General features: G+C 39.9%; 1 protein-coding gene across 7 annotated transcripts in view; it reads right to left on the minus strand.

Annotated features, from left to right (window-relative positions):
- MAP4 (microtubule associated protein 4) overlaps window positions 1-14,662 on the minus strand; it is a 167,884-nt gene that overhangs the window by 49,409 nt on the left and 103,813 nt on the right. For 6 of the 7 annotated variants that reach the window (XM_029244327.1, XM_029244326.1, XM_029244325.1 and 3 more), the window contains exons 4-6: window positions 10,106-10,228; window positions 3,233-3,346; window positions 319-444 (exon numbers count right to left, since the gene is read on the minus strand). In XM_029244327.1, coding sequence (XP_029100160.1) covers window positions 319-444; window positions 3,233-3,346; window positions 10,106-10,228 — 363 coding nt within the window. The remainder of the gene's footprint in view (window positions 1-318; window positions 445-3,232; window positions 3,347-10,105; window positions 10,229-14,662) is intronic. The other variant, XM_029244323.1, reaches the window with a different exon arrangement.

Consider the following 14,662-nt stretch of genomic DNA (forward strand, 5'->3'; position numbering starts at 1 on the left):
CCAAAAAATCAACACAGGTACACAATTAGTGTCAGAAAGGGAAGCTGTGGGACATCAAGAAAACCCCCCAGAGTTCTAAATCTGCCCTGAATTACAGAGAATGGATTGTCTTTGCCCATTGGCCCTAAGTGTTGTATTTCAACTACAACTTAATTCCTCCAGCTTTGAAATCAGTAATTTAAGTTTAAAAACATCTGTGACAGCTGTGAAAATTTTACCTAACTATACTGCTGCACAAGGCTCAAAAATGTCTGATGCTTTATATTGATTATTGATACTGTAACTATTAAGTGATAAACAGGGATCCTAATAATGTACCTGCTGTAGGCTGTGTAATGGCCTCAGGGGAAATGAAGGATTCTGAATGTGGAGGGTTTGGAGCTTCCACAGGCCACCCCTGAGGAACAACAGCTGCAGGAGCAAACGTGTCACAGGGAAACACACCTAATATTGAAACACAAATACATTTTTCAGACTCAGTCAACACTGGGGAAAAAGACATTTGATATTTAAAACCAGCTTTATATATTGCCATAAAGACATAGGCCAAAAGGACCAACGAGAAACAAAGCAAGAAAGTTTTAAAGTAAAAACCGCTGACATTCTCCAGGTTTTGGCTAATTGTTAGGCTGTTGCCCTGCTGATTGACACTGACTGGCCACCTTCTACAATGTTTTACAAAGATTCAAAAACACCAAAGAATAGGGAGGGTGGGAGGGAGACGCAAGAGGGAGGAGACATGGGGATATATGTATTTGTATAGCTGATTCACTTTGTTATAAAGCAGAAACTAACACACCATTGTAAAGCAATTATACTCCAATAAAGATATTAAAAAAATAAATAAATAAAAAATAGCAAAGGACGAGCTCTTGCTCCTACATCACAACCAACAGAACGCAACATACGGTAAGGGACAGTGAATCAATTTCCTCATCTGTACAGTGAGATTAACATACAACCCTTTCCAACATTAGAAGACACTTTTGTGAAAATGCTTGGTAAATTATTAAGAACTAGACAGATGCAAAAGCATTATTATTATGCTGCCCTCTGCCAGACCTAATATCACATGGGATTTAGTATCGCCTGGTCCTTGCCATCAAGATTATTACAATTTAGCTAGAGAGGCAAGATAGACATATATCAAATAAGGTAAACTGTGTAGTATGGACTAAATGCTATAAGAATTTCAAAAGAACCATGAGATCAGCACAGTCACAGAAGGCTTCAGAGGAGAAGCAAGAGCAGGAAGAGAGGGGAGAGTAGTCAATTTCAAGGATGGAGAGCTCACTGAGCAAAGAAAAGAATGAGGATGCCAACAGGACAAGAATGTTTCCGGGACTATGAGATTAGTCTGCTTCAAACAGATCTTGTATACCAGAGAGGGAAAATGGGATTAGAACAAACAGTAGAAGAAAAAATTCAGAAAACCAGAGAATTTAGAGAAAAAAAAAGTGTGTGTGGGGGAGCTGTCTTACGGTCTTAATCATAAAAATGAGACAATGAATACAGAACAGGGAGTCAGATGATCAGGTATATTCAGAATTAATTTTAAAGGAGAGCAGGAAGTCTGATAGGCGACTACTGAGGTGGTCTAGGTATGAAGTGATAGGGGCTTGCATGGGGTAAAGCAGAGGGAGCACAAAGGAAGAGAAGAAAGATGCTGTAAAGAAAGAAGTCAATGCAACTAAGTGACTGCCTAGGTAATGAGCTGAAAAAACAGGAGTCAAAGCCAAAATCAAATCAGGAGACTAGATGGGTTGCATCAAAGTCAACTCATTTAACATCCTTCTTGCAAGAGATCATCAGGCCAAAGAAAAGCATAAGTGAAACATACAACTACTAGCCAGGATCTTTACAAATACAAAATTATAAGCATTATTTGAAGTGGGACTTACTGATGATGGGTACTGAAGGAAACCAGAACATGTTACCCCAAAATATGCCCCTTTGACATAAAAATTTTGAGCTGAAGGCAATTAAGCAAACAACAAATTGAGAAAAAGCTCCTCCTTTTCTGCCTAGAGGCAGGATATAAATTTTCCTTTCACTGGCAAGAGACACTTATCAGGCCAGAGAGGGCACCAAAGGAATATGCAAACAAACCTGACTCCATTAGTTCCCTCTCATACACTTACCTTCCCGAAGTATGACTCTTGGAAGTGTAAAACTGCTTTCCTTTATCCTGTCATTTCTCTACAAATTTAATATTCTTTGTTGAGGATGCTACACAAACTGAATTTCTTTCTTTTTTAAAATAAATTTATTTATTTTGTTTTTTTGTTTATATATTTTTGACTGTGTTGGGTCTTCGTTGCTGCACGCGGACTTTCTCTAGTTGCAGCGAGCAGGGGCTACTCTTTGTTGAGGTGCGCTGGCTTTTCCTTGCGAAGCATGAGATCTAGGCACATGGGCTTCGGTAGTTCTGGCACGCGGGCTCAGTAGTTGTGGCTCACAGGCTCTAGAGCGCAGGGTCAGTGATTGTGGTGCAAGGGCTTAGCTGCTCTGCAGCATGTGGGGTCTTCCCAGACCAGGGCTTGAACCCATGTCCCCTGCATTGGCAGGTGGATTCTCAACCACTGTGCCACCAGGGAAGTCCCAAACTGAATTTCTAAGCTACACCTTTGAGTTACTTTCCTCCCATGTGATGTATGTTGCATGCGTTAATAAACTATTTGTTTTTTTCTTATTAACCTGTCTATAGAGTCTCAACTGAACACCAAAGATGGGTAGAAGTAAAGTTTTGCCTGCCCTACAGTACCTTGGCCACATTCATGTTAAGTTATACAAAACCAGGAATGAGGAAACTACTAATTGATAACTAAGATCTGTTTAACGTTTAGTTTACCATGTACCAGAAACTATGCGAAGTACTTCTACATAAATTTTATTTCATCAACACCACATCTTTAAGGTAAGAACAAGTGGTGGCCCCATTTTATAAAGAAACCAAAGTTTAGGGAGGACATAACTTGCGGAAGGCCATGAACTAATAAAAATGTGGAGACAGAACCTGGCCCTAGGATATAGGATTCAAGATCCCATGAGAGGAGGTGAGCTGAACCTGAGCAGCCCAACTGTGAATTCTCTGTGACTAATCGAGAAGGAGCCTTGTCAGAGCCAGAGCCCCTAAACATGACTTTGCCTAGTGATTCACTTCAAAGGTGATGGGTGAAAAGCCAAATTAATTGATGGAGTTAAGAAAAAAACCCAGCTGGAGAAGTCATACCATAACTGTCTTTCAGGGGATCATTTTGTTCTGCAGATGCTGAAGCACTGGTTGTTCCACTGGGGAGAAAGAGCAAATCTTCCAGGCTGTCATCATGGTGCATCTTAAAGGGATCTGGAATAAAGAAGGAATTTAAAACTCATTCCCATTGAACACAACTAGAAAGATTATCATTCCTTATTATCCTCTGATGAATACTGATTAGCTACATGTGTGTCGTCAACAGTGAGTTAAATATGTTGAGATAATATGTGACTGAATGTGGTAGGGAATCAAATATTCATTAATTCATTTGTGACAAGTTAAAAATACATAATCTCATATTCTCTAAGATTTAATTATCTAAATCAGACAGCCAACAAATACATAAAACTAAAACTACAACTAATGCTCAAGTCTATAATATTAGGAGGTGAGAGTACAAATATAATTAAACTTTCAATATGTATTTACAGAGCAGACATTCATTTTAGGTTATTAAAAAAAACACACACACACAGAACAAGTAAAAGAGACATTTTCACCTCCTGTGGAGAGCATGAAGAAAACTGCATTTCAAAAGCTGTCTGAATGAGACAAGGTGAACTGCTGGTACCTGGAAAGAATGAACTCTAGACTCAGGAGTTGGCATGAGTAAAGGCACTGAAAACATCAGGTAAACTCTGCACCTTCTTACATGAAAAAAGAGCAAAGCCATTTAGGCCAAGCAAGAATTCTGCTCTCCAAGGAGGCCATCTCGAAATGCAACACACATCTGAATTAGCCTGAAAGTTTATAAAAACACACTGCTGGGTCCTAAGAATCTGCATTTCTAACTAGTTTCTCAGGGAATGCTAATTCCCTTTAGGCACTTCCATTGTCAGAGGCAGCTGCACTGAAGTCCAGGCTTTAAGTGAATGTTCATTCCTGTGGCTCTGAGGCAGCTGCCCCTCCCCCTCTTCTAGTAAGGGATTTCAGGCTTAGGAGAGAGCACGGCACTGCAGAATATGAACGAGCAGAAAGGAAACTGAGAAACTGCTGGGGCTGGAGGAGGCCCAAGTGCTGCTGCTTCAGAACAGCAGAGGAGCTAGAATCTAGACAGATTAGAAAGCTTCATTCTCCCCAGTCTTAACTTGGTTTGGGGTACCTGCTGCTTGCTCTGCCTCTCACACTTCCGCTGAAGGAAAACAGGACACTTAAACCAGCAATGAGAATAACTGTTGTATGGTTCGCACATTAGGAGGGGAAGAATGCTAAATCACATGTAAAAATCAAAGATTTCTACAAAGTTCTGTCATTTATTCATTACTATTTTACTAGGTGCATATGATGTGGCAGACCCTGTGTGTTCTAAAAGCCCAAAGATGTATAAATCAGGGTTGAAAACATTTAGGAGATGGATATACTTTAGTTCAAGTCAAGGAAGGTCTTCACTTGAAAAATATTTAAGCTGAGCACTAAAGAACTGAGTGGTTGTGGGACAGAGGAAGACCTTTTCTTTCTCTACCTACATACATTCCCTCTCTTAGTGATCTCATCCAGTCTCACAGTTTAAAATTCCATCTATAAGATGATGACACTCAAATTTGTATCTCCAGTCATCTCAACCTCTCCCTTTATTTCCTGACTTAGGTATCAAACTGCCAACACTTAATGTATAAAATAAAGCCAAAATGTAACCTGTTTCCCAAATCACTCCTACATTCTTCCCATCTCTGATGGCATTCCATCTTTTTGGTCCAAAACCCTGGAGTCATCCTTGGTTTCTCTCTTTCATACACCACATCCAAGTCGTCAGGAAATCCAGCTGACTTGACCTTGAAAATATCCCCCAGGGGGCTTCCCTGGTGGCGCAGTGGATAAGAATCTGCCTGCCAATGCAGGGGACACAGGTTCGAGCCTTGGTCCAGGAAGATCCTACATGCCGCGGAGCAACTAAGCCCGAGCGCCACAACTGCTGAGCCTGGGCTCTAGAGCCCACGAGCCACAACTACTGAGCCCGCATGCCACAACTACTGAAGCCTGAGCTCCGCAACGAGAAGCCACCACAATGAGAAGCCTGCACACCGCAACGAGGAGTAGCCCCCGCTCGCCGCAACTAGAGAAAGCCCGTGTGCGGCAACGAAGACCCAACACAGCCAAAAAATAAATAAATAAAATGAAAAAAAATGTCTCCCAGAATCTATTTCTTCCCCACCTCCACTACAGTTTCTCACAAGGCTGCAGTGAAGGTACTGCCCAGAGCTGCGATCATTTGGAGACTTGACTGGGGCTGGAGAACCTGCCTACATGATGATGGCTTACTCACGTGGCTGTTAACTGGAGGCTTCTGTTCCTCCCCACGTGTGCCTCTCCACAGCAGCAGCTATCGCCAGGGTGAGTAAACCCAGTGTGACCAAGACAGAAACTGTAGTGTCTTTTGTAATCTAATCTTAGAAATGGCATACCATTATTTCTGCCATCTATTCTATTGGTCACATAGCCCAAGCATGGTACGATGTGGAAGGTGACTACACAAGGGTGTGAATACTAGGAGGTGGGGATCACTGGAGCCATCGCCCTGAATTAGTAATTAAAAACTACTCACAAAGAAACGCCCTGGCTGAGATGGCTTCCCTGATGAAATCTACCAAATATTTAAAGAAGAATGAAAATCAATTCTTCACAAACACTTCCAAAAATATTAAAGAGAGGAGGATACTTCCCAACTCATTGTATGAGACTAATATAAAACTAGACAAAGACATCTCACGAAAGGAAAACTACTGACCAGTATCTTTTCTGAACATGGATGCAAAAATCCTCAACAAATGTTTACATATGTGCCAGCATATAAAACTCATTATATACCATGACCAAATGGGATCCATCTCAGGAATGCAACATTGGTTTAACATCCAAAAATCAATTAATGGAATACATACATAACAAGAGAATTAAAAAAATAAAACCACATGATCATCAATAGATGCAGAAAAATCACTTGGCAAAACCCAATACCCTTTCATGATAAATCGAACACTCAACAAATTAGGAATAGAAGGCATTTTCCTTAATCTGATAAACGACATCAACAAAAACCGCACAGCTAAGACCATGCTTAATGGTAAAAGACTGGATGCTTTCCCTAACTAAGACCAGGAACAAACAAGGAAGTCTGCTCTTGCCACTTCTATTTAACATTGTACTGAAGGTTCTAGTCGGGACAATTAAGCAAGGACAAGAAATAAAAGGCAGCCTGATTAGAAAGGAAGAAGTAAAACTTTATTGTAGAGGACATGATCTTATACGCAGAAAATCCTATGGAATCAACTAAAAAACTATTAGAACTAATGAGTTCAGCAAGGTTGGAAGATACAAGATCAATATACAAAAACCAATTCAGATTCAGAACAATCTGAAAATGAAAGAAAACAATTCCATTCATAAGAATAAAGAACAATAAAATATTAGGAATAAATTTTACAAAAGGGAGTATAAAACTTACACTCTGAAAACTACCAAAATATTGCTGAAAGAAGTAAGATATAAACACATTCTAAGTTTAAGGATTGGAAGACTTAATATTGTTGAGATGGCAAAACTCCCCAAATTGATCTACAGATTTAACACAATTCCTACCAAAAATCCCAGCTGATTTCTTTTTCTTTTAATTAATTAATTTATTTATTTATTTTTGGCTGCATTGGGTCTTTGTTGTCGCCTGCGGTTTTTCTCTAGTTGCGGCGAGTGAGGTCTACTCTTTGCAGCGGTGCACAGGCTTCTCATTGCGGTGGCTTCTCTTTTGCAGAGCACAGGCTTTAGGTGTGTGGGCTTCAGTAGTTGTGGCACGAGGGCTCAGTAGTTGTGGCTCGCGGGCTCCAGAGCGCAGGCTCAGTAGTTGTGGTGCACAGGCTTAGTAGCTCCATGGCATGTGGGATCTTCCCAGACCAGGGATCGAACCCATGTCCCCTGAATTGCCAGACAGATTCTTAACCACTGCGCCACAGGGAAGTACCCCAGCTGATTTCTTTATAGAAATTCACAAGCTGACTCTAAAATTAATATGGAATTGCAAAGGATACAAAATAGCCAAAACAATCATCAAAGAGAAGACCAGGGCTTCCCTGGTGGCTCAGTGGTTGAGAATCCGCCTGCCGACGCAGGGGACACGGGTTCGTGCCCCAGTCAGGGAAGATCCCACGTGCCGCGGAGTGGCTGGGCCTGTGAGCCATGGCCACTGAGCCTGCGCGTCCGGAGCCTGTGCTCTGCAACAGGAGAGGCCACAACAGTGAGAGGCCCGCATACCGCAAAAAAAAAAAAAAAGAAGACCAAAGTAGGTAGACTCATACTACTCAATTGCAAAACTTACCACAAAGCAACAGTAACCATGACAGTGTAGTACTGGCATAAGGACAGACATACAGAACAATGGAACAGAACTAAGAGCTGAGAAACAAAACTGTATATCTATGGTCAACAAATTTTCAACAAGGGTGCCAAGACAATTCAATGGGGAGAGAATAGACTTTTCAAAAAATGGAGCTGGGACAACTGGATATCCACATGAAGAACAATGAATCTGGACCCCTACACCTTTCACCATACACAAAAATTAACCCACAGTGGATCAAAGACCTCAATATAAGAGCTAAAACTATATAAAATTTTTAGAAGGAAACATAAGGATAAATCTTCATGACCTCAGATTTGGCGATGGAGTCTTAGATATGACACCAAACCTTGAGCAACAAAAGAAAAACTAGATAAAGTGGACATCATCAAAATTTAAAACTGGGCTTCCCTGCTGGCACAGTGGTTGAGAATCCACCTGCTGATGCAGGGGACATGGGTTGGAGCCCTGGTCCAGGAGGATCCCACGTCCCGCGGAGCAGCTGAGCCCATGTGCCACAACTATTGAGCCCATGTGCCACACCTACTGAGGCCCATGCGCCTGGAGCCCATGCTCTGCAACGGGAGAAGCCACCGCAATGAGAGGCCTGTGTACCGCAGTGAGGCGCAGCCCCTGCTTGCCGCAGCTGGAGAAGGCCCATGTGCAGCAACAAAGACCCAACGCAGCCAAAAATAAATAAAATTAATTAATTATTAAAAACTTTTGTGCTCCACGGACACTACCAAGAAAATCAGAAGATAACCCACAAATTGGGAGAAAATAGTTGCAAATCATAAATCTGATAAGCGTCTAGTATGTGAAATATAAAGAATTCTTACAGCACAACAAAAAGATCAACCAATTAGAAAACTGTCAAAGGATCTGAATACACATTTCTCCAAGAAAGATATACAAATAGCCAATAAGCACATGAAAAGATAAAAAGATAATCAACATCATCAGCCATTAGGAAAATGCAAATCAAAATCACCACAAGGTACCATTTCACACCCATTAGGTTACTATAATTATTTAAAAAGGGAAAACAAGTGTTGTCAAGGATGTAGCGATTACAAACCTCATAGGTTACTGGTGGGAATATAAAATGTTGCAGTTGCTTTGGAAAACAGCTTGGCAATTCCACAAATGATTAAACAAAGTTACCATATGATCAGCAATTCCAATCCAGGTTACATTCCTTCATCTACACAAAATCTTGTACACGAATGCTTTAGAAAGCATTATTTACAATAGTTTGGGGAAAAAAAGGGGAGACCAACCCAAATGTCCATCAACTGATGAATAAACAAAATGCAGTGCATCCATACAAAATATTACATGCCCATTTAAAGAATGAAGTTCTAATCCATGCCAAAAAATGCATGTACCTTGAAAACACTGGGCCAAATGAAAAAAGCCAGTCACAAAAGACCACATATTAACATGATGATTCCATTCATACGAAATGTCCTGAATAGGTAAATTTATAGAGACAGAAAGTAGATTTAGTGGTTGCTTAGGGCTGGGGTGGATAAGGAGATGGGAGTGAAATCTAAGGAGTACTGAGTTTCTTTATGAGGTGACAAAAAATATTCTAAAATGGACTCTGGTGACGGCTGTACATATATGTAAATATACTAAAATCCACTCAATTGTACATTTTAAATGGGTGAATTGTATGGTATGTGAATTACATCTCATTAAAGCTTTCTTCAAAAATTACGTATATCTGGGACAGCTAATGACTGGAGAGTGGTACAAAACATCAAGTACTAAAACATCTGGAACCAGTTATGGGCACCTTTTAAGTTAGACAGCAAAAAAGAAACCATATATAAGTGGAAACAAATAACTTGAGCTCTCAACCTCATTAACTCTGACATGGAGGTATCAACTACTGCTTTGAGGTGCTTCTGCAGTCCATCCCTCCCACCACTTCCAACTCTAGGCAACTACAGATAGGCTTTTTTTTTTGTCTCTATAAATTAGTTAGAATTTTATACAAATTGGGTATAAGTTTTAGTTTTCTTTTTTTTGTCAAATGAGGATAATATATACTTGGCAGAGTTAGGTAAGAAACGCAGATAATATGTATATTGAGGCTCTAGTACTGTGCCTGGCACAAAACAGGCATTTGACAAATGGTGCTATTAGTACTATAATAATTCCTTTTGGAAGAACTAAGGTTCTAAGGTACTGTTGGTCATTTAGTCCTCAATGAATACGAATTTCAGCTTTTTACTCAAAACAGGTTTTGAAGGGGAGAAAACAAAGGGGTACCTGCCTCAGAAGAAGGGATAAATAGAAAGGAGAAAGGGTCAACTAAATGTTCAGGGGAAATAATTATACCTTGGTTGTGCTTTACAAGCTATATTTAGGCTGAAATGTTTTATCTCATTTACTGGTGGGAATATAAAATGTTGCAGTTGCTTTGGAAAACAGCTTAAATAGTGGTGATTGTGGCTTTTCCATGTTTATGTCATAGTTCACATTCAGCAGTCACAAGCAAGCCCTGCACTTACCAGTATGGATAGGATTCACCACTTGCTCGGGTTCAAAGCAAAAGTTTGTATTTTCTGGCCAGTTCTGGCTGTTCTGATATCCCTGGTAGGCCATTTTCTCTTCAAGGAATTCAGTTGGAGACCCTTCAAATAGAAACAGGAAACAAAAGTTATAAGGTACCACTGTTGACATCTGATTATTTTTGGCTTTTGTAAATAATGCTGCTATGAACATTCAAGTACAGGTTTTTGTGTGGACATACGTTTTCAAGTCTATTGGGTATATATGCTCAGCAGTTGAACTGCTAGGTGATACAGCAATTCTATGTTTAACATTTTGAGGATCTGCCAAACTTTTCCATAAATGTATATAAATGGCTGTACCAGTTTATAATCTCACCAGTAATGTCTGACGGTTTCAATTTCTCCACATCTTCACCAACACCTGCTATTATCTTTTTTTATTTTAGCCATTCTAGATATAGGTGTGAAGTGGTACCTCATCATGGTTTTGATTTGCATTTCCCTGATGACTAATGATGTTATGTATTATTTCATGTGCTTATCTAAGGTCACTTTTATGTTTTTCTTTCCCCAAAGAAAGGTTTATTCAAATAATTTACCCAATTTTAAATTAAGCTACTTGGTTTTTTTATTATTGAAATGTAAGATTCACTTTCTTGATGATGTCCTTGGAACACAAAAGTTTTTCATTTCAATGAAGTCCAGTTTATGTACTTTTTCGGTCATCTGTGCTTTCGGTGTCGTATCTAAGAAACCACTGACTAATCTAAGGTTACAAAGATTTATGCCCATGTTTTCTTGTAAGAGTCTTATAGTTTTACCTCTTACATATACGTATATGATCCATTTTGGGTTAATTTTTTATATGGTGTTAGGTAGGGGTCTTAACTTCACTCCTTTGCATACAGCTATCCAGTTTTCCCAGCACCATTTCTTGAAAAGACTGTGCTTCCCCTATTAACTTATCTTGGCACCCTTGTTGAAAAATGTAAGAGTTTACATCTAGACTTTGACAGTTTCTTAAAATGTTAAACTTATCACATGACCCAGTAATTCCACTCCTAGGTGTCTACCCGAGAGAAATGAAAACAAATATCTATACAAAGACAATATATGAATGTTCTCAGCTATGTTATTCATAATAGCTAAAGACTGGAAACAAACCCAAAATTCATCAACTGATGAATGGGTAAACAAAATATGGTACATATACTGGAATACTGTTCAGCTGTAAACGGGAATGAAATACTGATAAACACCTCAACATAGATGGATGAACTTTACAAGCATTAATAAGCTAAGTGAGAAAAGCACGACATGAAAGACTACATACTGTATGATTCTGTTTATATGAGTTTTCTAGAAAAGATGACTATAAAGATAAGAAGCAAATCATTGGTTGCCTAGACTGTAAATAGAGATGGGGATTGAGTGTACATGGACTCAAGATAACTTTAAGGGTGGTAAAAAAAATTTCTGAAAAATGGATTGTGGTGATGAATGCACAACTCTGTAAATTTACAATGGGTGAATTTTTATAGTATGTAAATTATATCTCAATAAAGTGGTTAAAAAAAAAATCTAGGACTCCCAGGTATGTGCCTTTAGCATATACTTCCCTTGTTGGGGGCTATGAATTTTTGTGGAGAAGGGTATGGAAGTGGGTGAGGAAAGAAGTTTTGAAAGGCTGAATAGCTACAGTATGAACACAGTTGAAGTTTCCCTACTGCCCTGCTTCTGGAAAAAAGACTAGGACTTTAAAAAGATGTACCTGGGAAAAGGAGAAGGCTCAACCACAGGGTACTTCAAAAAGATCCAGATACCTGCTGCTAATCTCAAGACAAACTTCGAGGGTAAGTGGCAGGACTGTCCCTCCTTTATTACTAGCTAACTCATCAGGTTGCCTTGAGGTACAAATTTTCCCCTTCATGATTGTCCTTTATTTTCATGTTTCATAGAATCACCAAAATCTGATTTCAACTACCTGAAGCATTTGAGGAAAGAGGAGGAAGAGGAATGAAACAAAATATTTATCCTAGATTACATTCCCTGAAATGTTCCTTCAGGAACACATCCCAAGAGAATGTTAGATATCTGAGGCCATTTTTTTTTCTCTAAACATTTTTACTTAAGCATAATAAATCTGTGGACTTTAAGTTATCTTCCATGCCTGCAAGAATGGAAGGGGGATAATATACTGTATTTTTACTTAAGATATTTCAATTATAATTGTATAATTAAAACTCTTCTTATATAAGTGAAATGCCTAATCTCTGAGAAACTTATCTGCTGAAGGTAGACTGTACATGACAAAGCCTCCCAAGTTCTACCTGTCAAAGACAGCCTCTAGCAGTTGTTCTTCTCTGAAGGTTCCAGGCCTCCAGACCTGCACACAACTAAGAAACTTCTGCTATAAGTTATAAGAGAAGGAAGCAAATCAATTCTTCAGGAGAGACTTTTTCTAAGATTCAGGCAGTATCTGTCATGAATATCTTTTTAAGACGGAAACTGATCATCATAATCATCTTTCATCAATAACAGCTTACAATGGATGTAGAGGATGTTCCACACATAGCTATTCCCTAGGTCAACTATCAATAAATGACAAAGGTACAGAAGTAAATACACCATTAGTTATGGTACAACCTGGGGACAGGGATTAGAGAAAAACTCAGCAATACAGCTCAGTTATGGCATCTACTACCAGAAGGGACTTAAAACATCCTGCAATGTGGTCCTGGCAAACTCATGTCTAAGACCTCCAGAGGTTAAAATGCAACCTCTCCATCCCCTCAAAGCACTCCCTCCCTCCCCCTTTTGATCTCTCCCCAGGATTCTTTCTCTTTTCTGTCCCTCCTTTGGCTTTAAGAGAGCCAACTTTAAATGGCATTTCAACACAAGGAAGTTCTCCAGAGCTGACTATAGTCCAACTGGGTTAACTGTGTGATTTAATATTCTGTAGTAGCTTATATGTACTCATCATTATTTCAGCAGATATACAGGGCCAGTTTGATATCTGCCACATTCTGATTTTTAGATGGTGCTGGAGAAAAAGTCGCCAGGCTGACGGAAACAAAAGACATAAAATCCTCAGGAGAGCAATAAGATAGCAAGAACGAATCAACTGGTGATTACACAGCTCTGAATTAACAGCACCAAGAAATATGAAATATTAAAAAAAAAAAAGAGATTGAGGTTCTTCACTTCAGTTTTCCCCAGGCAAACTTCCCACCTTTTCAATACTGTTTGTTTTTGTTTTGTTTTTTGCAGTACACGGGCCTCTCACTGTTGTGGCCTCTCCCATTGTGGAGCACAGGCTCTGGATGCGCAGGCTCAGCGGCCATGGCTCACGGGCCCAGCCGCTCCGCGGCATGTGGGATCTTCCCGGACCTGGGCACGAACCCGTGTCCCCTGCATCGGCAGGCGGACTCTCAGCCACTGTGCCACCAGGGAAGCCCTCAATACTTTTTGATCTCTTTCCCTATCTGCTGTACACTGCTGGTGTACATGATTTGGGTTATTTATAGGGAGTTCAAAAAAAGAAATAGAAAAACAAGAAGCACCAATAAGAATTATTTTACTCTGAATTATTAATTGACAGATAGATTTCTTATAAACAGTATTAGTGGTCATAATTTGCATATTACTAACTAAAAAAAACAAATCTGTGACTGCTTCTATTTCACGTCCTTGGCTCTTTCCAAATCCGTCCCCCATCCCCTGCCCCAGCGGCAACCTTAGAATTTTAGAGAAGAAGGCACCTAGGAGATCACCTAGTCCAAGCCCCTGAAGTTTAAACCATATCTCATTCAATTATCTATTTAAGCACCTGCTATGTGCCAGTCACTGTTCTAGGTATTAGTGATACAGCAGCAAACCAAATGGTGAAAAGTCCTGCTCTCACGGACACTGATCACTATCATCACCATTACACTGTACTTGGGCACTACGAAAACCGAGCAGCAAGTATTAGTCTAGCTGAGGGTTTAAGATATACCCAACAATGCAAATCTCTGCAAGCCTCAGTTTTCACATCTGGTACCTGCCTTACTTACTTCATAAGGCTGAGGGAGGATATGTGAAAGTGCTTAGAAAACTATGAAGAACATGATAGTCCCACAACTATAATGGGTCATATAGGATAAGTGTCTACAATAACACGTACTAAGTGTTGCTACCGGAGTTTAAAGGTCACATAATATGGTCATGGGATGATCTGGAATATTTTCCACAGGAGATTAGAATTTAACTGGATCTGGAAGGATAGTCAGGAGGATATAATTAAATGGAGCTGGGAGACTGAGAAAGAGACAAAGTGGAGAAGATATCCAGCAGAGGAAAATATGAGTTAAGACCACGGGCAAGAACGGGAAAGTAAGGAGCACACCAATTTAGCTGGAACACACTTACTGGGGGCAGCAGTTCTCCATAGAGGGCAGCTAGAGAATAGCTAGGGTGTCAAAGGCCAAACAGAGTGGCATCCAAGAGTTGTCTGCCTATATCCCATCTAAAGGGAACCACCGCAGTCCCTTCAAGGTGATCCTGGTATGGCTG

Source organism: Monodon monoceros, unplaced genomic scaffold, assembly GCF_005190385.1.
Source record: "Monodon monoceros isolate NGI ecotype Baffin Bay Population unplaced genomic scaffold, NGI_Narwhal_1 Super_Scaffold_3, whole genome shotgun sequence".
In the NCBI taxonomy this organism is placed as follows: domain Eukaryota; kingdom Metazoa; phylum Chordata; class Mammalia; order Artiodactyla; family Monodontidae; genus Monodon; species Monodon monoceros.